The 25765-nt window shown below is 44.8% G+C and overlaps 3 protein-coding genes across 5 annotated transcripts; 1 reads left to right on the top strand and 2 right to left on the bottom strand.

Annotated features, from left to right (window-relative positions):
• Positions 1–5067: 5067 nt before the first annotated feature.
• Positions 5068–11597, top strand: mrnip (MRN complex interacting protein). Of its 2 annotated transcripts, XM_030738781.1 has the most exons (6): positions 5068–5391; positions 7562–7621; positions 9537–9643; positions 9726–9902; positions 10761–10815; positions 11058–11586. In XM_030738781.1, the coding sequence occupies exons 1-6, from the start codon at positions 5332–5334 to the stop codon at positions 11331–11333; spliced, it is 735 nt and encodes a 244-aa protein (XP_030594641.1). In that variant the 5' UTR covers positions 5068–5331; the 3' UTR covers positions 11334–11586. The 2 variants fall into 2 exon arrangements, with proteins under 2 accessions (XP_030594641.1, XP_030594642.1); XM_030738782.1 differs by lacking the exon at positions 9537–9643 and having other exon boundaries at positions 9727–9902; positions 11058–11597.
• sqstm1 (sequestosome 1) lies at positions 11525–15107 on the bottom strand. Of its 2 annotated transcripts, none has more exons than XM_030738779.1 (8): positions 14785–15107; positions 14071–14166; positions 13690–13985; positions 13441–13597; positions 12708–12776; positions 12476–12630; positions 11919–12093; positions 11525–11833 (listed from the first exon to the last, which is right to left on the bottom strand). In XM_030738779.1, the coding sequence occupies exons 1-8, from the start codon at positions 14945–14947 to the stop codon at positions 11670–11672; spliced, it is 1275 nt and encodes a 424-aa protein (XP_030594639.1). In that variant the 5' UTR covers positions 14948–15107; the 3' UTR covers positions 11525–11669. The 2 variants fall into 2 exon arrangements, with proteins under 2 accessions (XP_030594639.1, XP_030594640.1); XM_030738780.1 differs by having other exon boundaries at positions 13441–13585; positions 14785–15103.
• Positions 15108–16770: 1663 nt separating this feature from the next.
• rnf4 (ring finger protein 4) lies at positions 16771–25506 on the bottom strand. The gene is made up of 8 exons (XM_030738784.1): positions 25254–25506; positions 22754–22827; positions 22436–22586; positions 18690–18778; positions 18558–18570; positions 18355–18466; positions 18222–18273; positions 16771–17158 (listed from the first exon to the last, which is right to left on the bottom strand). The coding sequence occupies exons 2-8, from the start codon at positions 22763–22765 to the stop codon at positions 17009–17011; spliced, it is 579 nt and encodes a 192-aa protein (XP_030594644.1). The 5' UTR covers positions 22766–22827; positions 25254–25506; the 3' UTR covers positions 16771–17008.
• Between the last annotated feature and the right edge of the window lie 259 nt (positions 25507–25765).

Genomic DNA, 25765 nt, shown 5'->3' with positions numbered 1-25765 from the left:
TAGAACATCACCAACGTCACCATGTTCATGTCATTAATCTGGACAAGATTTCTCTGTATTGATTAAATTTGAACATCAGGAAGAAGATGTGCCTATGACTGAGAGAATCTGGGTCATGAAAAACCAGCCAGAACAAGACTGAATGACGAAGGTCAACTCATAGCGCCCAGAGATTGTTTATGCTTAGATAACAACGAGCTGTATAAAAATGTTTTTGTTAGACAGGAACACTCAGAGAGAGAGTGCACACTCTTACTCTGATTCCCCGCATGGCCATGTGTGTATTCTTTCTGATTCTTTAATATATTAAATGTTTTACTTTTTTAATTAAAGTGTTTCAGGTGTCTTCCTTCACAAAAAACCTGTTTACCTAACAGACACCATCGCTGTAGCTCTCCACTCTGTGTTGAGCCACTTGGAGCAGCAGCAGAGCTCTTTGTGGATTACAGCTCAGCGTTCAACACAATCATCCCGGACATTCTCACCACCAAACTGCACACCCTGGGCCTCCCCCCTCTCACATGTTCCTGGATCAAGGACTTCTTAACCAACCGGCCCCAGACTGTGAGACTTGGCCCCCATCTCTCCTCCACCCGCACACTGAGCACTGGCTCCCCACAGGGCTGTGTGCTGAGCCCCCTCCTGTACTGCCTCTACACCCATGACTGCAGTCCGGCCCACAATAACAACCTCATCGTCAAATTTGCTGACGACACCACAGTGGTCGGACTCATCTCAAAGGGAGATGAGGCAGCTTACAGAGAGGAGGTCCTGAAGTTGACAGCCTGGTGTTCAGAGAACAACCTGGTACTGAACACCATGAAAACCAAAGAGATCATCATCGACTTCAGGAAGCACAAGACTGACCCAGCTCCCCTCTACATCAACGGTGAGCGTGTAGAGAGGGTCCACACCTTCAGGTTTCTCGGTGTCCTCATCTCTGCTGATCTCTCTTGGTCAGATAACATCACAGCTGTTATCAAGAAGGCTCAGCAGCGACTTCACTTCCTGAGGGTCCTCAGGAAGAACAACTTGGACTCAAACCTGCTGCTGACCTTCTACCGCTCATCCATTGAGAGCCTGCTGACGTACTGTATCACAGTATGGTACGGCAGCTGCACTGAGGCAGACAGGGTCAGGCTTCAGAGGGTAGTCAAGACAGCACAAAGAATCGTTGGCTGCCCTCTCCCCTCCCTGATGGACATCTACACCTCCCGCTGCATCAGCAGATCCAGGAACATCATCAAGGTCAGCTCACACCCTGGCTTTGACCTCTGACCTGCTGCCCTCTGGCAGGAGCTACAGGAGCATCAAAGCCAGAACAAACAGACTCAAGAACAGTTTCTTCGCCAGAGCAATCACCACCCTGAACTCTCACACTGTAACTGTGCAACACCCACATCTCTGTGCAATATTATATTATTCATACTGAACAATATCTAACATTCCTATATTGTGTAATATCCAATATTCATTCACTAGTGTAATACTCACCATTTCATTATTTTATGTAAATACTTATCTATTTTATTTTTTATAATGAATATTATTTTAGGGGTCACCAGGGGCTGGAGCTTATCCCAGCTCTCATAGGGTGAGAGGCAGGGTACACCTGTACAGGTCGCCAGCCTATCGCAGGGCTAATACAGAGAGACAGACAACCATCCACACCAATTTAGAATCACCAATTAACCTAACCCCATTAACTGCATGTATTTGGACTGTGGGAGGAAACTGGGGTACCCAGAGAAAACCCACACGGACACGGGGAGAACATACACACTCCACACAGAAAGGCCCGGGCCAAGGTGGAATCAAGTCCAGACATTCTAGCTGTGAGGTGCAGTGCTAACCACCACGCCACCGTGCTGCCCGGGTTTTGTTTTTTTGTTTTTTGTTTGTTTTACAAGATCAGCAGAAGAGAATGAATTTTTTATACATTCTATTTCATGGGGCTATTGTTGTAGCAAAAGTTGTGTGTCTGTAACTGGATCCACATGTGTAGAGATTTGTGTGTGCGTAAGTGAATCTGTCTGTAACTGGATCCACGTGTGTGTATTTTGATCTGTGTGTCTGTAATTTGTAAATGTGCAAAGAAATCTGCAGCAGATATTAATGGTTGCAAAGTCTTAAAGTTTTTCTCAAGTCTCTGAAAACACGTACCTCAGGCCGCCAAGCTTTACAATTGGCTCTTTTTACACACGTGACTTTTGCTACACCTCTGCCGCCGCACAGTCTGTGACAGATTGTGTGTAATCGAGGGCTCTTTCACCCTCAGTCAGGCTCACAGGCGGGTTGCGTTCAGGTCCGCTGGGACTTATTACTCGCTCTAACAGCGTCACATTAGCCTGCTGGTAGCGGTGGCTGTGCCGATGCAAGGCTGGCTCAGATGGACACTTCACTGGATTCACCTCATGCTAACTGTAAGTACCTCTTTCTGTTTGTTCAGGAGCTTCATCAGCAGCTCGTATTGGAGCCCTGTGAAAAATCAAATGCAGCTGGAATGGAGACTGTAACTGGAACAGCTGATCACTCAGCTGATGGTTCACCAACCAAGTGATGTCAGCTGAAGCAGTTAGCTAAAACTGACTGTGTAGGAGTCATTGGTGGATCTGATCAGCAGAGGCAGACTAGGATATGACTGATGTAAGAATGGTCAAAGTACTCAAAGCTTTATCACACTGAAGGAATCATGAAACAAGAATACGCAGAATAACTGTGTATGAATGCCTCTGTGTCCAAAGCCCAGTCACAGTAAATACAGCAGCAGTCTGTGACCTCTGTCAGTACTGACTGCACCATTTATTTATGGAAAATTATTAATAATACACTTAGATAATACTCCATTACAAGTAAGAGTCTGGCTTTCAGAAACTACTAAAGAATGCAGCATTATCAGCAAAGTTTCAAAACATTTAAACTTTATTAGTACTTTAAGCATTTCCAGAGAAAATGCCATCTTCAAACCAAGCAGCTCCCACTGTGCAAACATCAGTGTCATCAGGAAAAAAAGCATTTTATCATTTTAAAATCTTTTCAAGGTCTTGCTTGGTGAAAAAGAAGGTGTGCAGACTCACCACCTCTGTCAGCAGATCGTCCAGCTGCAGTAAGACAACAAACCTCTACAAGCACATGAAAAACCAGAAAACGCGGAGCTGCAGAAACGGAGAGGAGAGACATCCCCCATTCCCTGGCCCTGACAGACCCAGACCCTCCACCCAGAGACAGAAGTCACTGGCAGAGGCCTTTAAGTCTAGCAGCAGAGAATATCCAGGTAGATAAGAGTGTTCATCTTCAGCATCAGTTCATAATAACTTTCAAAGTGCATGTTACTTAGGTCATATGTTACTGGAGCCAACTCAAAAAATATATAATTAAGACAGTGAAATAACCTAGTACATTTATTCCACTGCAAAGTGTTATCTAAGATAAGATAACATTAGATAAAGCTTTGATTATCCCACAACAGGGAATTTTATAGAAGTAAAGCAACAGGCAGGTGCACACAGTGCAAACCAAATGACAAAAGATTGGAAGATATAATATCAGAAGAGGTGGACTAGAATAAACATTATGAACAGAACAATTTAACTCCAAGGAATATTTACACAGTCACACAAGTATGAATTTTATAGAGACTTTAAACATAACAGAGGTAAAAAAAAAAAAAAAACCAAAACAAAACATTAGATTAATGATTTTCTGAAACTGAAACAAATATACTAAATATGGTACAGCTCAGACTTACTGCACTGAAGGGAAGAAATTCCTTATTTTTGTATTATTTTATTGTATTGTTCAACTTGAAAAACCAAATAAGTTTGAAACTGTTTACAGCATTTGTTGTGGTGTGTTCATTTTGTTGTATTGTGGTTTGTCAGCCCTCTGCCTCAGGAGATTTTTTTTAAGTTGTGTTGAGTGATATTTTTTTACACTCTCTTTAAGAAAAAACAGGATTGCACTGAAAGGAAGAAAATTCCTTATTTTTTATTGTTTTTCCTAAGAACAAAAAGAAACAAAGAAAGAAGGAACTAGAAAAGATGTCAGTCAGTGAGGGGAGAATTATTATTTTATTTTTGTATTGTGGTTTCTCCTCGTATACCTCAAAAAAGATTTATTTTCCTAATGTTAAGGCAAACTTTGTTTTGTTACTGTTACATTGTTTCTATACAAAAATGTTGATTGTGATAATAAAGTATTTTGTTGTCATGTACAATGTTTGGTGAAATTCTATCCTAGGTCTTTTGGATCCTTTGGATCTATGAAGTTTAAATACGAAAAAGTATCGGTATCAGTATCGATATTGGCAATACTGGCCCTGCATTTACTTGGTATCGGATTGATACCAAAATTCCCGGTATCGCCCACCTCTAATTCTTTGGTTTATCTGTTCTTAATTTGGGAATTGGTGATGCAGTGTTCTCAGATCATATGCCTTTTTTATTGGATTTTTTTTTTTTACCCGTTCGATGCTTCTGTGCTCTTAACCCTTCCATCGCCGTTCATTTCTCCACTGTTTTTGACCATGAAGTGACCTCAAACCTTTCTGTGTACCCCAGTACTGAGGAGCTGACACTTCAAATTAATACTATTTGCTGAACCGTCCTGGACTCTGTAGCTCCATTAAAAATCAGGCAAGTAAAGCCCAGATCGGAGCCATGGTTAAATATACCCGTGCCATTGGACAGGAGTGCAGGAAAGCTGAACGGAGGTGGACAGGTTGCAGGTTCATTTTGAATTACCGAGAGAAAGACTGCAGTGTTATCAGCAAACTGTGAAAGCAGCTTGGTCGAAGTGACCACTTTCTTTCTTATAGCTAGTTATTTTATTATATTCTATCTTCCTAAATTAGTCTGTTTATTTCTAAGTGTACACAGTACATAGTATCTTTGTTGCAACTTACATTAGACGGACCTCAGAAATCCTGTCATGTTTACATGAGAAGAATGACAATAAAGTTTTTTGAATCTTTGAAATTTGAACTTTACTGAATCACATGGTTAACAGATCCCCCTCTGTCGGATCCACGGGCAGCAGCATCAAACCCTCAGACTCCGTGTGTCCACTGGGACGCATCATCTGCTGGAAATCAAACATAAAGGACCTAAAACACTAAACAGGAGGAGCTGATCAGAGTCCTCCTCTCTGAGCTCTGAGACTGATTATTGATCACTGAGGACGGAGGCACGTTCACGTTCATCCTCCGGCCTGCAGGGGGCGCGCTTACGTTAGTTCGGCTGCTGTGACGCAAACTGTGACGTGGCACAGAGGTTAAAATAGACCCGCGAAAACTGAGAAGAACCTGAACCGGGACCAGCAGCTGCCCCCGCCATGGGTCAGGAGTTTCACGTCCTCAGGTGTTTCAGCTGTCAGAGCTTCCAGGTTCACCAGGTAACCGCAGACGCCGCGCGGCTGACGGTAGTCGTGGGCAAATTGTTGTTTCGAAAATGGGTTCATTACTCGAAGCTTCAGTTACAGCGCCCTCTTCTGGAGTAGTGCAAGGCTTTTACTTACATACACCTCAACGATCTACCTTACTTTAGTGCTGAGGCGCGCACACAATGACCGAATACCGTGAAACATCCATGCACATACGGACGTAGGCGCCGCAGTGAGCGGGCTGGGCCCGTTGTATGGTAGGGAGTGATTTTTGTGGGAAGTGGAACAGGAAGATTTTATTTATTGAAGTTCACTGTTTTAAGGCCACGCGCTGCGTTAATCTCGGTACTGTAGCTTCCGTCGGCGTTCTGAAAGGACGGGCGAGGGGCGGCAGCAGCAGCCGTCTTTAACTCATCACTCAGCGGTTACTGTTGGTCAAAACCGCACCGAAACTGTACAGGCAGGAAGGACTGAAGCTGCGGGACTGTCTCGCACACACACACACACACACACACACACACACACACACACACACACACACACACACACACACACACACACACACACACACACACACACACACAGCTTGAGCTGTTATTTAAGTTTATAGTTTAGACTAAGCTCAGAATAAAATTCTCTGAATCTCTGACTGTCCTCCGTCGCCGTGGTTGTGCTGTTGGAGGAGGGCATCTTCAACGTGCTGACGGAAGCGACCGTATCAAGAAGCAGCGCGTGGCCTTAAATTAAAATCTAGTTTTTGGGTTGAACCGGTTTCTTTTTTTCCTTCTTTTTTGCTCCTAAGGAGATCTGGCGGTGTCAGTGAATCACCTGACTGGACTGTGAACCAGTCAGGTGATTCATTCCCCGAATGAAGCGGTTGCTGGTTCGTCATATGTGACGTGATTTTTGTTTCGTTTTTCCCCGCCTAAAGCAAGCTATGGAACTGTGGGTCCAGGGTTCGAAGCACGCACACTGCCATCGCTAGCTGACGGGGACAGCAGACCTTTGTTTTCAGGCTATTTATAACCAGCTGAGCCGCTCTCAGGTGAAACCCGTCATGCGGATCCGACCTCAGAGTCACACCGCACCTTCGGAACAGCTCGGGTAGGAACCACCTGATGTAGGCAGGTGAGCCCGCGGGTCCGTTCTCCGGGTAAACCTTCCTGTTTGTGTGACCGAAGTCACAGTCAGCGTCATACACATGCAATCAATAATCAATGTTCAGTCAGTGAGTGTAACTATAAACGGTGTTGTGTAACTTCTGCAAAGCTGATCAATAATTATTGATCCATGAAGGTTTGAAACCTCACACTGATGTGAAAACATCATCAGACTTACTGACAGATCAATATCTGTCAGGAATAACATACTTCCTGTGTTAATAAAGTTTTAAACTTTTAATCAGCTCATTTCAGAACTTTAAAATCTGCTTAATCAATAAAACAGGCCGAACACCTCTGTCTTTTACTGTGGAGGGCACTGATTAACTGGGGGATCAGCTCTGCTGTTGTTTGGAGGATTCATCGAGATTTATCAGCTTTAAATCAGATTTATTTCTGCTGGAAGAATCCGCACGATTAGAGATCAATAAGAGATCAGTTCTTTCTGTGCTCTGACAGGTTCAGGTGTTTATGCTGCCCTGTGCTCTGTCTGACAGGTTCAGGTGTTTATGCTGCCCTGTTCTCTGTCTGACAGGTTCAGGTGTTTATGCTGCCCTGTGCTCTGTCTGACAGGTTCAGGTGTTTATGCTGCCCTGTTCTCTGTCTGACAGGTTCAGGTGTTTATGCTGCCCTGTTCTCTGTCTGACAGGTTTAGGTGTTTATGCTGCCCTGTGCTCTGTCTGGCAGGTTCAGGTGTTTATGCTGCCCTGTCTGACAGGTTCAGGTGTTTATGCTGCCCTGTGCTCTGTCTGACAGGTGGAGGTGTTTATGCTGCCCTGTGCTCTGTCTGACAGGTGGAGGTGTTTTTGTTGCCCTGTGCTCTGTCTGACAGGTGGAGGTGTTTATGCTGCCCTGTGCTCTGTCTGGCAGGTTTAGGTGTTTATGCTGCCCTGTGCTCTGTCTGACAGGTTCAGGTGTTTATGCTGCCCTGTGCTCTGTCTGACGGGTTCAGGTGTTTATGCTGCCCTGTGCTCTGTCTGACGGGTTCAGGTGTTTATGCTGCCCTGTGCTCTGTCTGACAGGTGAAGAAGGCGAGCAGATGGAGCTGTAAACTGTGTGGAGAGAAACAGTCGCTGCTGAAGGTCAGAATCTCTCAGCTACCTTCACTCGTTTCTGGAAAGCTGCTTCCGTGTGGTTTGACGTTTCTTTTCACATAAAGAATAATTTCTAGTATCGTCCTCACAGATAAAGATTATTGATTTTTACTCCAGTACTGATCAGTACTCGGTGCTCTGAGGCGACTGTCACATATCACAGCCACATTACCAACCAAGAAGAATACACCTGTATGCGAGTAATACCTGTATTGTATTGTTTCACCTGGATTTGTTCAACAGAGTTATGGGCTCGACACACGGGGAGTGACAAACGACAGCGACGAATGGGTCGCATCGCCACTGGGGTGAAACGGAACACACGGGACGCGATAGCGACGGCAGCTTTGCGAATCGCGCTCTTACGTCACTCGTCTCCAAGAAATGTGATTGGTTATGAAACTGGAGGGATTTAGACATTTTAAAAGCAGTCCGTGTCAGACACGGCAATAAAGATGAGGAGTCTGAAGATTTTATTGGAACTGACAGAAATCTTGCTGTTAAGTCTCCTCTACAAAAGAAAAGACAACCTCGCGTTCATCCTATATTAGCACAAAAGTCCTCTCTATCCGTCTGTTTAACGTTAGTCTTGCACCAACACGTTCTCATATGGCTGCCTTTTATGTTTAACTCGATAATCACTGCGTGAAGTGTCATATAATATAGGAAAGTCAAACACAGCTAAAACGATGCTTTCCTTCCTGCTGAAAGTGGTTGCAGACTGCAGCGTGTAGCATACTCTCCGCTCATTGGTCAGTCAATGAAACTCTTGCTGATTGGTTTAGTGCCACGCGACAGCGACAAAAGTAGAACATTTTCCAACTTTGTTGTGTCGCATCGCCTGGTCGCGTGTGCACGTCTACGTGTACGAGCTCGAAATTTCACATGCACGAATGTCGCCGGTCGCTTAGCTGGAGGAGGGCAAGCGATTGTCGCCTCATCGCACAAGCTCCATAGGAAATGAATGGAGAGCGAGCGACGTCGCTCCCCGTGTGTCGAGCCCCTTACGCTACAAGGTATGAAAACATTTGCCTGCATAGTAGTTATAAGGTTTATTCATCATGAAGATGGTGTCATACATCACTGATGTCTCACTCCTTTCCCATCACTTCTTAATGAGGTACATCACCGTGGTAACAGACGCTGTAGACCCAACCATCCCTTTCCAAGAACACTTTCATCACGCGTTCTTGGTTCCAGACCAGCTAGCTTGCGGGGCCTGAGTTGAACCTGTTTTTTGGCTGAGTACCAAGTACTTCCGCGGTGGAAAACCCACCTAACGGTTCAGTACTGGCACCGGCACCAAGTCAGTGGAAAAGAGGCATAAGGGAGGGTTCAGGGTCACCTGATCCAGCCTAACTATAAGCTTGATCATAAAGGAAAGTTTTAAGCCTAATCTTAAAAATAGAGAGGGTGTCTGTCTCCTGGATCCAAGCTGGGAGCTGGTTCCACAGAAGAGGGGCCTGAAAGCTGAAGGCTCTGCCTCCCATTCTACTCTTAAGTATCCTAGGAACCACAAGTAAGCCAGCAGTCTGCAGCTGCAGCCAGCTCTGTGTGGTTCAGCCAGTCACAAGAGAGGGACCTGCAGGAAGTCCCAGATCTTTCAAGAGAACTAACACTCATCAAGAGACAGTTTACACACATACCAGACACACCGGTCTATGATGAGATGCGTCAGGGCTGGAACACTCACCCATTTCACAGAATAACAATTCTAACCAATCAGGGGCTCCTGTGTCTCGGTGACAGGACTGTGACACTTATAAGTCTGTTCACTCGCACAGTCGCCATCTTTCCTTCTTGCTTTGAACAAACTATCAGTACAGCAGCTCCTTTGTTTCCAGTCCGGTGGCTGGTCGTTTATCCTTTGATCAATAGTTTCATCTGATTGGCTGGTTGGTAGGAGTTTGGTCGGGGCTCCGCGGCCGACTGCAGACGTCATGTTCAGAAACTGAACGCCATGAGAGGAGCCGTAATGGAAGAGCAAGAGCGCCACACCTGGTCGCTATGGTAATAAAATAGTTCCACAGTGCATTGTAGCCCCACCCCATTTTTACCTCACCAGGTGTTCACAGCTGGTTGCTGTTTACAGGGAGCAGCAGGAGGAGGAGGAGGAACAGAGAGACAAACAGGTGAGACAGGCTCAGACAAGCCGCTGGAGCAAATACTTGGATACACCTGAGGAGGCGGAGCCAGAAGATGAGGCGGAGCCAGAGGAGAATGATTTAGTAAACAGGAAGCAGCTCGATGGCAACAAGATGGCTGAGAGGTGAATGTATACGTTTTTGGAGGCAACACCCCCCTCCCTGTTTCTGTTTTTCATATGTGAGATCATCAACTCGTTAGGTAACACGGACAGACGATGACAGATGTCATCAGACGTTTCCATCCTCTCATTATGGGCATGAATGTTGCGATAATTTCCGGCTTTAAGTGATTTCTTTGACCTGTTCTTCTTCCAGGGTGGAACGATTATACAGCAGACACCTTTAATGACTTTAAAAACAAGAATTGGGTGCACAGGTTTGAATTTATTTTGGATTTTCTCTAATCAGATGTAAAACCCTCTTAATCTGCCTGGGCTCTTTTCTTTTAAAAGAGATATATATAAAAATCTGGATTTTGTGGTAAATTTTAGTCATTTCTTTCTATACAAAACAAGTTTAGACTCACCTTCAGCTGGGTTCACAATCTGATCACACCAACAAAAGCCGGCTCCTCAGTGCAGTACTTGAAGTCACATGGTCTGAGCCTGCATTCTGATTGGCTCTAGAGAAATGGAGGCATTTAAGGGCAATAGGAAGTGGCGTTTGATAATTCAGACTAGTCAGAGACGGGTATTTAACGGGTTATGACACGACATGATTGATTGGCGTACAGTACCTGTGGCAGTACTACTTGGGGGGGGCTGGATGGAAGGCTGTGGTGGCCTGGATGTGGCCCGTGGGCTGCCAGTTGACATTCACTGGGTTGAAGTGGGCCAGGATGATCTGGGACCCAGAAATCAGAAAAGCCCAAAGTGACCCTCACATTCACGCCCTTGATGAGAGGATGGAGATTTCTGAACACAAAGTGCTCAGAGTCCAGGATCAATGATGAATGACATCATCCCTTTAACCTGTGATAGGAAGAGGAAGAGAGCTAAGGAAGCAGGACCAGAGGATGGCCACACACCTGAACAGGTAACAGAAAGCTGCTCACCTACATAACTCAGAGACCAATCAAACCAATCAATTGGTGATCTGATCAGTCAGTTCAGTCTGAGCCCAGAATTTCAAACAGGAAGTGAAACTTTGATGCTTGTTTTAGTTGTTTTGCTGCTTTTAACACATCAGTAATCTGATTACAACCAATACTGCTGTGTACCTGCAGCTGCAGGTGACCCAAGCTTCTCCATGAACCTGAACTTTGCTCTTTTCTGCAGCTAAACTGTCTGAAACCCCGAAAACCTTCAGCCACAACCACCTGTAGCCCCGCCCCCTGCTCTCCAGCCACCAGGTGGTCTTGTTTCCTCAGTCCTGAGTGTAAGGTGCAGGAGGAGGAGCCTGCTGTTTGTGGCCAGACTCAGTCTTTAGGTGGAGCCTCTGATCCGTCACGCTCCAGCATAATCAGCAGACCCCACCCCCTGCTTCCTGCTTCCTCCATGTTTGAGAGTGGCGAGGAGTTCAACTTTGATGACGACTTCCTGACGCAAGTTTAAAGACAAGCAGGTGTTGGTCAGGTGTTTATTTAACCTTGTTTCCAGATGTTGGCCCTGCCTCTCGCACTAAGGTGATTGGGATAGGCTCCAGCCCCCCCATAACCCCTCATTGGATAAGCAGAAAAAGATGGACTCGTTTTTCTGACAGATGTTTGTTTCCAGATGTTTATAAATGACAGATTCTGTTTTTCTTCTTCATGTTTTTATTGCTCAGACAGAAATGTTTATGTTGATGATCAATAAAGAGAACAGAAACATTATTGATTAAAGTACTGATTATCATTCAATGACAGAAACAGAAATCAGAAGGGCAGGCTGTGACAGCGTGTGATGTCATCAGGGCTGGTGTGGGCGGGGCTGTTTTGCATACTGGATGGCATCAAGCGCGGCACCGATGTCGAAGTTCTTGGCCTGAAGGAGGCGGGTGAGCCAGCCGCCTTCATCAGTGAAGCCCATTGAGAGCATTGAGGCGAGTGACTCGACCAGGCGGGGGTCGGCCTCTGAGGACAAAAAGGTCATAGGTCAGCAGGGGAAAGCGGTCACCAATAACAGAACTGAAGACACTGAAGCTGGACACTGGCTTACCTTGAGGCAAGTGGGGGTACACAGCTGCCTCCCTCAGGCCGGTGGGCCCCGGCTGTATTCCTGACGGGGGCTTTTGGTCCTGGTTCTCCGGCTGCAGGGACTGCAGCTCACCTGTGGAAGGGTCAACCTCTTTGGAGCTCAGGTGGGTCCACTCCTCATCAGAGTCCCTGCTCACCTGAGGGTCAAAGACTCAGTCATCGATCAATCAGACCAATCAGCTCAATCAATTTCTGACACCCCTCACCTCCCTGAACACCCCCCCTCCTCCCCCCAGTATTGCTGCTACAGGCTTAGGATGCTGAAGACTTCCCATGATGCACTGAGAGCTGCTCCATTCAATCATTATTAAACTTGGCCGCTCCTTGCCCCCCACCCCTTGATCCCGGTTCTGTAGGGGTCTCCTGTTAAAAGGAAAGTCTTCTTCTGCACTGTCACCAAGTGCTGCTCACAGAGGATCAGCTGATTGGTGGTTGTTACGATATGAAGCACCTTGAGGACATCGCTGCGATTTTAGTGCTATATAAACAAAACTCAACTGTTTGTAATGATAAACTGACCTTTCCCCCCAGGCTGGCCCCACCCTCACTGCTGGCTTCGCCCTCAGCGCTGGTGTGCTCCATCTCCTCATCACCCTCAGAGCCCCTGCCCTGAGTGGGTGGGGTCACCTTGGTCCTCTGCCCCTCATGCTCCACATCAATGTCCACATCAATACCTTCACAAACACATACACACATCACTTCCTGTTTCAGAGACCTTTATTCATCTCAGATGCACAGTGACATCACTCACCCAGGGGACTCAACATGGCTGCCACGCCCTCCCCGATGTTCTTCAGGAAGTCCACGTTGGCCTGAGAGGCTGAAGGTTTAAAAAAAAAAAAAAATCACACGGAGGATTATTCGAATATTTAAGGACATATGCTTTTAAATCCTTCCTTTTCATATGTAAATCCTTCATTGTGGTCTATATAAAGTAGAACTGCAATGCTTTGGTCTGAATTCCTCATTATTAGAGCTCCACAGACCCCTTTTACACCTGTTCTGAGGCACCTTCAACATAACTGAACTTGAACTATAAAATCACTGCCAGAACAAAAATGGCGGATTCATGAAATCAGTAAGCCGGAAGTTCATGTCCTTGTTTAGCAGTTCCACAGCAAATACTGTGACGTAACAGACAAGAAAAGGTAACAGAGAAAACCTAACAGACCGAAAATTATTACCCAAAAAGAATATAAAGATATCTACGCAGCACAGAATGCATTTAAATTTGCTGCACTGCTACACACTCAAAGTACACAACAAAATGTATTTAAGGGCTAAAAAAGTGGATTTTGAATAGGTCTCCTTTAAGACTTGTTAGACCTAAATTACACTTTTCCCATCTTTAATCCTATAAAATGAATTAAATACTGTAGCAGGATTTTTAAAAGTTTTACCACAACCTCTTTATGGTGTGTGACTTCCTGTCTGTATCTGCTTTATTGATCAAGTATCACCTTACTGAAAGTGCCACAACTCACCAGAGGGGGTGCTGCCATCAGCAGCAGGTTTGGAGGGACCAGCCTGGTTCTGGTCCTGGTCCAGGTTCTGAGCCTGAGGCTGGTTCTGGTTCAGGTTCCACATGCAGTGTCTCATCCTCTTCATCCACTTTCCTCGAGGAAACCACTGAAAAACAGCCTGATGGTCAGAGGGGAGGGTAGAAAGCTGTCCAGGTTTGTTTTGAAGAGCCCGGAATGTGAGAAAGGTGAACACCCCACAGGTAGCCTCACCTGAAATGGGTGCCAGATGGGCAGCAGAGCATGTTCAGTGTGCTTCCCCTGAGCCTGGCAGGAGGAGCAGAGGTCGTAGTTTGGACACACCGAACACTTGAAGCGCGTCCCGACCACGGGGCCCTCGCAGCCATCACAGGTAACATTAGGGTGCACACCGTGGGGTGGGGCCATGTGAGGGGGTGGGCCCATGTGAGGAGGCTGGGCATGAGGACCTCCAGCTGGAGGAGGAGGAGGCCCAAAGGCAAAGGGAGGGAAGGCGTGGAGGGGGAAGTCCCGGCGATGCTCCTTCTTTTCTGTAAGCATTAAATCAAACTTTATTAACAAAACTGAATGGCCAGTCACAGAGGACAATAAAGTTTATTCAAACCACAAGCATACCTCGGATGAAGAGGCGGAAGGTGCTGTCCTTCATACAGGCCAGACCCATCATCAGCTCATCATCAGAGGAAAACGCCACCAGGTCCCCGTCTTCATCTGCAACATCATCATCGTCATCATCAGTCACATGACTGCACACCTGTCCTCAGGTGAGCAGGTTTTTAGTTCTTCATGTTTAACCATGAATTCAAAAGCAAAGAGACTCACAAGCCTGCTTTCTATCACCAGGTTTCAGGTGTTTAAAGGTAAAAGTGGTGAAACAGGTGTTGTGCGAAAATCTGTTCCCCCTGTGTCGGGAGCACGAACTGCAGCCAGAGAGGCGAATCCGACCTTCTTCACGGCTCTTCTGATCGATTTCTCGGTAAAATGACACTAGAAAAGACTTGCTGGTAAATTAATTTGTTTCCATGTCATGGAGGGCGAACACAATATTTTGGATGGCTGAAACATTTGGTTCCCCCCGTGTAACTTTGGCAAATAAAGAGCAAATGTTTTCATATTCACAGGAGTTGTTGTCCTTGATGAGAGGAATAAATACTGTAAAAGACTTTTACCGAGAAATTGATCAGAAGCGCCGTGAAAACTGTCGGATCCACCTCTCTGGCTGCGCTCTCCCGCCACAGGGGTAACAGATTCTCACGGGGGAACAGAACTTTGCACAACACCGGTAACAATCAATAACATCGAAGAACTGGTTCGCAACCTCGCGCTCACCTCGGTAGAACAAATTGAAGTTGTTCAGGTTTCCGAACACGTCCGCCGTTTTCCTGCTCAGGTACTCGAAGCTGCACGAGACGTCCTGATCCACCGCGAACCTGCGGATCTCTTTCACCGCCTCATCCTTCCCCAGGAGGTAAGCCTTCACCGTCACCGACATCCTGACGCTGAGACCGTGTGTAACTGTGCCTGCTGCCGCTGGTAGTGAACCGGAGACCGTGTGTAACTGTGCCTGCTGCCGCTGGTAGTGATCCGAGTTTGAGAGTTTGTGACGCAGTTTGAAATATCTCGCTCTGCTTTATGTTTACTTCCGCGACACTCGTCTCTCACGACGTTTGTGACGTCACTGAAGTAAACACAGAAACGGCTTTCTATTGGCTGCGTCTCAAAGCTCCACCCACATGACCAATGGCGGTACAGGAATGACTAAGCGGGTTTCCAATGAGGGACCTTCCCCTGGAGCATGTGACCTGTATAAAGTTCATAATAAATTATCGCAAAGTCATCGTTACGAAGCGTAACAGCAAGAAACGATCACATCACAGAGAAACGATCTATAATCAGCTGATCATTCGGATATGAAACGCTTGATCAGAGACTCGGGAGCAATAAATCAATGTTCTGACTGATGTTGAAATAAAAAAAAAACTTCCTCCGATAATTCAAAGTTTTATTTCAAACTTTATTTGTAAAAACGCGCAAACAAGCAATCACTGACATTTTACATAAAGTTTAAATAATACTTTTGAATGACTGTTTCTTTTTAAAGTGTCAATAATATTAAAATCTAAAATGTAAACATTGATTTATTGGTCTTTCACGTGTTCACATTTAAACTTTATTAAACCTCATGTTTGTTTGTGTCATCATGCAGCCTTGAACCAATCAGCAACAGCACCTCGTCGGCTCCTTTTGTGTTACTTTCTGGAAAGAGTTGGAGAAAGTTTTATCTAACAAAACTGCAATTAATTGTCAATTAGAAGAGAAAAACATTACTTTTGGATTTTTTTCTCAAAATAATGAACATAACATTGTCAATTTATTTATCCTATTGGGCAAATTTCACATTCATAAAGCAAAGATGTCAAAAACAACCCAGTTATTTTTAATTGAAATGAAACACTACTTTAATTCCCTAAAATATGTTGAAGAAAACAAGAAATGCTTACCAGCCCTTCAATTTTATTTGAAATACCTTGAATGAAAATGTCTGCCTCTTGATTTTTTAAAATTTTTATTCTTTTTCTTCCCTTTATCTATTTTTTTAAGATTATCTCTGTCTTGTTTGTATGTCCACTTCGAGTTGTAAAAGGTATCGTTGTTTGAACTGCGGTATATATAACTCATTTTTGTGTCATTCTTCTGTTCATAATGTATGATACGTTGGTGAAATAAACACTTGGAGGAAAGAAAGAAAAAAAAAAAGCAACACCTGGTCTGTTGACTCTGACTCACCAGCTCCAGTCTGCAGTGACTCAGGGTCACATGATAGCTCCAGCACCCACAATGCATCAGTGCACCCAGCTGATGGAGGAGAAACACAGCGTGACTAAAACACTATCCAGTGTGTGTGAGTACAAGTACTTCGTGTACTCTGACTACAGCAGTGCTTCTCAAATAGTGGGGCACGTCTGACCCCGGAGAACATGCTTTATTATTGCTGTACTAGAATAGTGTAATTGCACATCCACAACAGTAGGTGGCAGTGGCGCTTTCACTGTCAGAATGTGCGCAGTAATAGCTCTATGGTGCACGTTTTTTTTGTTTGTTTTTGCCTACTCAGCATAGAGCAGGTTCAGCATCGACTATTTATAGTCACACTGGAGGAGGGGGGGGTGTCTTCTTCCTAGGGGGGATAAAAAATAATTGAGAAGCACTGGATTACAGGAAGTCCTTGCTGCAGTCTTAGGTTATTAGTAGCTGATCAATCAGCTGTTCTTCTACACATGACCTCATTGATGACATCACTCTGTGGCTCAATCAATCAGTAAATGGAACAAATCAGAATTTATTTCAACTTAAACAAACAAACAAATCAATACACATCAATCAGTAATCAATCATCATCTGTGACTGAACACTTGCTTTGATGTAAACAAAAACAAACTTTCAGCAGCAAAAAAAAAAAGTCACTGATGATGTCACTAATGACATCGTGGCCTATGGTCCGATGACATCATGGCCTATGGTACAGCAGGACTGAGCTGACCTCAGAGTGATGTCAAATGTAGAGGGGGTGGTACTGGCGGTGAGTGAGTCTTTTCCGGCAGGTGGGACAGGTGTGTGATGATGCCAGAGCGTCTCTCAGGCACTGACTGCAGAACACGTGACCACAGCGGGTGGAGACGACCAATCGGCTGCTCCCAACGATCTGCGAGAGAAACAACAGCCAATTAGAGCACAGCGCTCCCTGTAACACACTAAGCTTTTCTAAAGTAAACCCCACACAGCCTTTCAAAATAAAAGCCAGCATCTAACTGCTCATTGATCAGTGTCTCTAGTGCAGCCTGTACCCAGAATCCAAGCATTGCATTATTATAACATTATTTCAGTTTGCACACATAAGTGAGTTATTCCAGAAAAATCAAAAATGAGCAGGCTTGGTTTTGTTACCCCCTCAAAAACTGACCAATTTATTGAGCCCCAGCATGAACCGCTGCTGAGCACTGATGTGCTCAGAAGCTTAAAACTGAGGGTTATCTTCCAGTTTACACACAAACTTCAGCAAAGGTTTGAGAATCAAGCCAAAAACAAAAAGTTTAGACTTGAAAAAGAACTGCTGATGCTCCCACAGCAGGACATGGAAACAAAGTGATCACAGAGTTTCCAAGTGTCAAAAACTGGAGTGAGAAGCATCATCCAGGGATTGAAAGAGAGTCGCACAGTGCAGAACAGGCTGGGCAGAGAGAGGGAGTGAAAGACCGGGTCATCGCTTCGCCTTCCAACGCAACAACAACCCTAAACACACGTCGCTACTGGTGAAGAACGACCTCCAGAAGACCAAAGTGAGCGTTACTGAGTGGCACGAAGCCCTGAAAGCCAAAATCAAAATTCAATTAATTGCACAGGCCTACTCATTTGGTACCTTGTGGTTCTAAATTGGCTACAGGTGTGAATGTGTCTCTTTCTGGTAGCCCTGCAATGGGCTGGTGACCTGCCCAGGTGTACCGCGCCTCTCACTCTGGAACAGGCTCCAGATAAGTGGATAAAAATGAATAAATAATAAAACAGAAATAGACGTATGCATGGATGAGGTTTCTAATCTGAACTCTATCAGCTGAAACAGGCTGACCAGCTAACCCACACTCACAGCACACTGACGTTCTGCAGGAACGTCTCGCACACACATTCACTTTTTATTACAATGCCCTGAATTCACGCACACACCCTAAACCCTCACTGTGCACATGTGTGTATGTGTGTATTTGCACAACCTCTGAGTATCCGTCCAGACACACAGGGCAGCTGATCGTCCCCGGAGTTGACCTGAAACACAAAAACATTTCACCTGTTCACCTGACTCGCCTCTGAAATACCTGCAGGTGTGTGTGAGGGTCAGTGTATTACCTGGAGGTGTTTGTAGATGGCACGAGGGTGGCACTGAAGATGGGGGGTGTGTCTTCATCTTCATCGCTGCTAACAAGGTAACTCTGTACCGGAGCTCTCCAGGTCTGAGGACCTGAAGGAGAACAGTCACACAGAAGTTGCGCTGCTGCTTTAATGAGAGCTCAGGGCTCAGTCTAATCTCTGGAATATAGAGATTGATTTACCTTCATCCACCAGCTGAGGGCAAAGACGTAGGGGAGTGAGGGGGGGTGGAAAAAACAGAAGAAGAATCAGAGTGGGCACTTTGTTTTTTTTTCCTCAGAGTGAGTGTGTGTGTGTGTGTGTGTGTGTGTTACCAGAACGGAGTCGTTGTTGGTTGTCAGGTCAACCACAGCAGCTTCTGTGCTGCTCTCACAGGTGAGATCCACCACCACCTCCTCCTCACCTGAACAGACACAAAACCACAAACTCAGATCTGCCCTTGTAGAAGCGCCGCTACATTCAGATGGGGGAGGAGCCTAATCACAGAGCTATGCAGTGTCCACATTCAGGCCATCAGATGGACCATCATGTGGTGTCCCCTTCCTACAATTCACTGCACGACAGCGACGATGAGATATTTTGTTCCCCCCAAGAATGTCGGGTTTCGTCCCGCACGGCTGTGCAGCAAGTCAAAGGCAGAGGTTCCTGACATCAGTGATGTAATGCAGCTCATTTCACAGACTTTATCACAGGTGTGGATGCTGCCGTACAAACTTCTGGATTCGTGGTCATCTTCTTACCCGAGATGGACCCGTTTGGGGCGTCCAGCACGAGCAGATCGTTCACCTGCAAAGTCGAACCTGTGCTGCTTTTATCCCTCCTGAGCCTGTCACCTTTATTTCAGATCATGTCTGATATCCAGAGTTTGGACGTTTGATCATAAGGTAAAGTCGTGTTTTACTCCTTCACATGCGTGGAGAGGTGATGAAGGCAGCACCAGCTGAGAAACAGAGAGGGGAACAGACATCTCTGTCTGGGTCAGGTACCTGTTCTGACAGGTGTGCAGGGGTTACAGTAAACATGTTCTAGAGAACGCAGATCACCTGAAACGCAGATCACCTGAAACAGGAAGCACATGAACTTGCTTTATGAAATAAAAATCATTCCTCTCACTGAGCACCTGCTGCTTGACATCACTTCCTTGATTTACCGACCACCGAAGTGCACGAAGGACTTCATCGGTGACTTTGCTGACTTGCTGACGGGTCTCATACTAAAATATGACCGTATTTTAATTGTTGGCGACTTTAATATTCATGTGTGTTGTGAGAGTGGTCCGCTGGTTAAAGAATTTGCCTCGCTTATTGACTCTTTTAACTTAACACAACTCGTGTGTGGTCCCCCTCATGAAAAAGGTCACACACTGGATCTGGTGTTGTCTTATGGACTTAGAGTCTGCATCACAGGGATACGTGACTGTGGTATATCGGACCATTTTCCTGTTTTATTTACAGCAGCGCTCCCCAGCTCTGGGATAAATCGAGTATCCTCTACACGTCGTGTGCGCTTGGTTAACTCTTCATGCGCTGCTGATTTTGCAGCTGCTTTTAAAAACTCTGACTTAAGCAATTTGGATTTTTGCTTGAGCCTGAATACCGAGGACTTCACTAACTCTTTTATATCTGCTTGCACTGCTGTACTGGACTGTATTGCCCCTTTTACAACCAAACGCACCAAACCTTCCTCCCAGCCCTGGCTGGATGAGGCAACCCGCGCTCTCAGACATGAGTGCAGACGCGCTGAGAGAAGGTGGAAAAAGGATAAGCTCCATGTCTCCTTAGAGATCCTGCGTAACTGTTTATTGAAATACCAGAAAGCAGTAAAATATGCAAAGTCTGCTTATTTCTCTAACATTGTTTCAAGTAACAGTCACAGGCCTCATTTTCTTTTTAGTGTTTTTAATTCACTCGCTGATCCTCGCTGTAATGTGAACCAAGCGAAGGTCTGTCCTGCACTGTGCGAAAACTTTAAGAAATTTTTTGTGGAAAAAATTTCTGCCCTCAGGCCTTCATCACCTCAGCCTGAAACAGACTCATCTGCACCTCCTCCCAGCAGAGCTGTCTTTGAGCAGTTTGAGCCAGTCACACTCTCCACACTAAAGGAGGTGATTCACAATATGAGACCTGTAAACTCTCCCACAGACTGTGTTCCGTCTCGCCTTTTTAAAGAGGCTTTTGATTCAGTGGGACCAACTATCCTCGCTCTGATTAACAGTGCGCTTGCATCTGGTTGTGTTCCAGCTGCCTTTAAACATGCAGTTGTACAGCCTCTAATCAAGAAGAAGAACCTTGACCCTGATGTTCTTTCAAATTACAGACCAATTTCTAAATTACCATTTTTATCCAAGGTTCTTGAAAAAGTTGTTTTTAAGCAACTTCAAGCATTTTTAAGTGAACATGGAATGTGGGAAAAGTTTCAGTCAGGTTTTAGAATGCGTCACAGCACAGAGACGGCTCTTTTAAGAGTTTTTAACGATCTGCTTTTAACTGTGGACTCTGGTAGTCCTGCAGTTTTAGTACTTCTAGATCTGTCAGCTGCCTTTGACACTGTGGACCACGAGATCCTTCTATCCCGCCTAGAACATGAAATTGGCATTAAAGGCACGGTTCTGACTTGGTTCAGATCTTATCTTACTGATAGAAGTTTCTCTGTCCATCTAGGAAACTGTTTTTCTACCACAGCAAAGCTTTCTTGTGGAGTGCCTCAGGGGTCCATTCTGGGCCCAATTCTTTTTTCATTGTATATGTTGCCTCTAGGGTCGATTTTTAGGAAACATAATATTTGTTTCCACTGTTTTGCTGACGACATCCAGGTGTATATGCCCATCAAACTGAACAGCAGAGATCCATGGGAACCCCTGCTGAACTGTCTAAGTGACATCAAGTCCTGGATGAGAAACAATTTCCTAAATCTTAATGAAAGCAAAACCGAGGTCATATGCTTTGGTAAATTTGACCCCTCAAGCTACTCCTCTGGCACTCCGAGTCATTTGGCTCCTCACTGTCATGATGCTGTGAAAAATCTAGGTGTCATTTTAGATAGTAGTTTTAAAATGGAGAAGCAAGTAAGTGCTGTTACCAAAATCAGTTTTTACCAACTCAGAGTCATTGCCAAGGTAAAACCTTATCTCCCACAGCAGGACCTGGAAAAAGTTATTCATGCTTTTATTACTTCCCGCCTGGACTACTGTAATTCTCTGTACTTTGGCATAGATCAATCATCTGTGCGCCGCCTGCAGGTAGTCCAGAATGCGGCAGCTCGTCTTTTAACCGGTTTAAAAAAGCATGAACACATTACCCCAGTCCTGTCATCCCTTCACTGGCTCCCTGTCCGTTTTAGAATCGATTTTAAGATTTTATTGCTTACTTTTAAAGCCTTAAACGGACTGGCACCTTTGTATCTGTCTGAGCTGCTTCACTGTCACACCCCTGTAAGAGCTCTGAGGTCATCGAACCAGCTGCTCTTACAGAGGCCTAAAACTAGACTAAAACAGAGAGGTGATCGAGCTTTTGCAGCAGCAGCACCAAAGCTATGGAACGATCTACCTCTCCATATCCGCACAGCTCAGACGATACACACATTTAAATCTCTATTAAAAACACATTTCTTTTCCTTGGCATTTGGCTGCAGTACTACCTCCTTTTAGATGATTGTTTTATGGTATTTTATGGTACTTGTTTTAAACGTTTTAATTTTTAATTTTCTTATGTTATTTATTGTTCTTAATGTTTTTATTTATTTACTTTTATTTTATTATTTTATTTATTTATTTATATATTTTTATTTTTATTTAGTATAGTCCTTGGGGTTACAGATCTTGTACAGCACTTTGGTCAACGTCGTTGTTTTAAATGTGCTTTATAAATAAACTTGACTTGACTTCCTGTGAAGTCTGAACATGATTTTCTCCTCTCTCCACTCTCTGATTGGTGGACAGGTTAATATCTGAGAGTTTGTCCAGGTGAGTCAGGTTTGGTCTAAAAACACCTGTAGATCTCAGGCGAGGTAATGTGAACCTGTAACAGACAGATGTGTGATCTGAGTATTGATCAGAACTGACCGTCCATCACGTCGATGGTCTCTGTCGGGGGGGCGGGGTCACTGTCGGCAGTGCGATTGGCGTTCGCCGTCCTCGTACTCGCCGCTCTGGTGCTTTTGGTATTGTGTCTGGAAACCGGAGGACTTCCTGTGCTCCTCCTTTTCCTCTGAGCCTGAACGCAGAACAGCAAGGGGTGGAGCTTAACACACTTGACCAGGTAAACACCAGCTGACAGTGTGGCAGCTGGTGTTTACCAGCTGCCACACTGTCAGCTGGTGTTTACCAGCTGACAGTGTGGCAGCTGGTAAACAGGTTAAACTAAAGAAGAAGAAGACTTACAGAGCTGCTCATCTCAGCCTTAATGACACACCTTCAAGTCACAGCTGAGGGTAAACACCAGGTGTGCTCCTGAACTGAGTGGTGACAAAAACACAGAGAGAACTAGAAAAAGCATTTCCTGAAGAAAATGCACTGTGAATGCTGCATGCTGAAAGATATCAGCTGAAACGCCAAGAAATGTTAAACTGCTGAACAGCTGTTGAACTGCTGAACAGCTGAACAGCTGAAAGGCTTGGCTTTGTTTTAAAGCTTAAATGGTGTCTCTAGCTTAAAGTATGCTTAAGTTATTAGACTTGAAAGTAGGAATGGATTTGAAGATTATTCGAAGGTTTCCTCAGTCATTTGAATGTAATAGCAGTATTCTGTAGAAGAAGCTGAACGTTTTGATACCAGAACGGTTTCTGTAGCATGAACGGTGCTGGAGTTATTAAAGCAAAACCAGCAGCCCAACTTTGAACCACGTGCATGCAGAAGACAAATGACAGAATGCTGCTACACACTTAATTCTGCCAACTCAAAACACCTGTGTAAGTGCAGACACTGCTGCAAAGCCCTGTTGAATTTGTCTTGGAGCACCTCCCGAACAACTGCTTCTAAATCAAAAACCGTAGCTCCTATCAAAATAATTTTCAAACTGTGAGCGTCACAAGAACCTGCTCTAAACAGTGGTGTAATTTTTATTTTCCTGTGTTTAAAGATGCGGTCATGGGAGCAGTTTAAAAAAGGGCTCTTTTCTGGTTTTGAGAACATCACCTCCCAAAAATTACTATGGAGGCTAATGGAGGAGTTGGAGGGTGCTCCCTCTGCTTGAAGCCTCACAGTTTAAAAAGTTTACATTTCTCAGGGCTGAGAGACACATTGTTTAAAATTAGAGAAGCGGCTCTACGTTTTGATCACAAAATGATGGCTGTAGCGCGAAGAGTGTGGACACAGCAGCAGTTTAGAGAGAAATTTTTCAGCTGAAGAATTTGAAGTCTCCCACTCTAACGGTTGGAATGCGCACTGTAGACGGCCCAATACACACCCATTATAAACGCTGAAAAGAGCAAAAAACCGTATTAAACTTAAACTGTAACTGTTCAAAAACCATAAAAGATATTAACACAAAAAGTAATAGCTGAATAGCTGGAAGGCTTGGGGTTATTTTAAATCTTAGATGGTGTCTCTAGCTGAAAGTATGCTGAAGTTATTAGATTTGAAAGCAGGAGAGGATTTGAAAAGGATTTGAAACTTCCCCATTCATTTTGAATGGCAAAAATGAAGATTATAAAAAATTCAATATCTTAAAAAGTATAAAGGTTACAAAAAAGAAAAGTAATAGCACACATCTCCAGAACAGGCCGAACGTTTTGACACCAAAACGGTGTCCGTAGCCCAAACACCGCTCGAGTTTTTAGTGACCGAAGGTTTTCGGAGTACAAGAACAATACTGTGAATGCTTTGCAGCATTCACAGTAATAAAGCTTTATTTAAACAGAGCAGACACACACAGACTCTGAACAGCTGAGGGATTATTGAGGACCATCTAAAACCAATAATCATTTTGTTTTGATCCAGGAAGGCCATCGATACCCTCCAATCAATAATTGTTAGTGTTCGTTTAACCTGGCACACTGCAGAGGTTAAAAAAAAAAAAATCATCTAATAAACACCTCCAGGTAAAATAAACAGGTCTAAAAGCACACCTGGGCCCCGACCACCTGACTGATCCCCATTTGTCAAGGTATGACATTTGACATACAAACCAGCAACCACTTCATTCCTGAAATTAATCACCTGACTGATCACAGGTCAGGTGATTCACTGACACCACCACATCTCGCTGCAGCAAAAACAGTTAAAAAATAATGAACTTCAATAAAAATCTCAGAATGTGCCCCTTCCCACAAAATCAGCCCGTCATGGTTACACAAACACACCCAATGGATGTCCCATGTCTCTCGCGTCAATAACACAACACACATTCATCCATCTTTACTTGTAAATAGAGCATGTGTGCGCGCCTCAAAGAGCGCAAAGATGCTTCAGAACAAAAGGTACTTTCTGCAAAAGTAAAGTAGATCATTGAGGTGTGTGCACGCGTGTGTAATTAAAAGCCTTGCCCTTCTCCTGGAGAAGCTTCATTTGCCCATCACTAATTCCCACCTGCCTCAGCACCTGAGGCTACCAGGTGCTCGGCCCCTCCTCGGGGCCAGGAAGTCTGAGCTTGGCGCAGAAAAGTCAGGAAGATTATCAGACCTGAACCTTCCGAAGCCAATAGAAACAGAACAGAAACAACAGAAACGCTCCACAGAGAGAAGAGCTCAGGCCTGACGGCTCAGAGGGATCAGCTGTCACTGATGACCGTGATGATGACGGACCTTTACAAAAATGGGCTGGTTGGCTAGCACTCAGACGGTACCAGAGTCGGGGTCCAGGTGGATTCAGACACACTGAGCCACAGACTTTGAGTATGACGTGTGTTCAGGTGAACACAGATGAGGTTAAACTTTAGACTCACCGTTAGCAGCTAGCTGTTAGCTTCTGCTCTCACCGTCAGCGCTCCTGTTAGCTTTTAGCCGTTAGCGCCCTCGGTCAGTGTTTCCTGCCGTTAGAAGTGAACTCGCGCGGCTCTCAGCGCCAGACTTCCAGTCTCAAACATTTTATAAATTAGGAAGAAACGCGCCGCAGGTAACTTTAGCCACCTTCCGCCTCACTGCCTCTTCTTCTGTACCGGAAGTGTTCATGAATACAGGCCGATTGGCGCCCACTGCTGCCTCACCGAGAGAACCACAGCAGCCGCGGCGAAGGGAGCAGCGCGTTTGTTTACAGCTGTTTTAAAATGTCCTCAGACTGAAGTATCAGAAACATACTTCAAAGTGTTGCAGTAAAAGTACGAGAGTTTCTGTATGAACCAGGATTATTAAAGTCAACTAACTGGCCATAAATCTGTAGTTACTAAAATAAAAAAGTGGAAGTTCAGATTAAACTGTATAAAATCTCAAAATTACACTGAACATTTGAACCACTGAG

This window comes from Archocentrus centrarchus, chromosome 10 (genome assembly GCF_007364275.1).
Source record: "Archocentrus centrarchus isolate MPI-CPG fArcCen1 chromosome 10, fArcCen1, whole genome shotgun sequence".
NCBI lineage: Eukaryota > Metazoa > Chordata > Actinopteri > Cichliformes > Cichlidae > Archocentrus > Archocentrus centrarchus.
Note: the sequence above shows the minus strand (reverse complement) of the source record. Positions and strands in the feature narration are given on the sequence as shown.

Coding starts and splice junctions, on each gene's coding strand:
- mrnip (XM_030738781.1), top strand. CDS start 5,332: ATGGGTCAGGAGTTTCACGTCCTCAGGTGTTTCAGCTGTCAGAGCTTC. Junction 9,903..10,760: donor GGCAACAAGATGGCTGAGAG/GTGAATGTATAC, acceptor AACCTGTGATAG/GAAGAGGAAGAGAGCTAAGG. Junction 10,816..11,057: donor ATGGCCACACACCTGAACAG/GTAACAGAAAGC, acceptor TCTTTTCTGCAG/CTAAACTGTCTGAAACCCCG.
- sqstm1 (XM_030738779.1), bottom strand. CDS start 14,947: ATGTCGGTGACGGTGAAGGCTTACCTCCTGGGGAAGGATGAGGCGGTG. Junction 13,986..14,070: donor CTTCCGCCTCTTCATCCGAG/GTATGCTTGTGG, acceptor TAATGCTTACAG/AAAAGAAGGAGCATCGCCGG. Junction 11,834..11,918: donor GTACCCCCACTTGCCTCAAG/GTAAGCCAGTGT, acceptor TTTTGTCCTCAG/AGGCCGACCCCCGCCTGGTC.
- rnf4 (XM_030738784.1), bottom strand. Junction 18,779..22,435: donor GACCATCGACGTGATGGACG/GTCAGTTCTGAT, acceptor GTGTCTGTTCAG/GTGAGGAGGAGGTGGTGGTG. Junction 17,159..18,221: donor GTCTGGACGGATACTCAGAG/GTTGTGCAAATA, acceptor TTTCTCTCGCAG/ATCGTTGGGAGCAGCCGATT.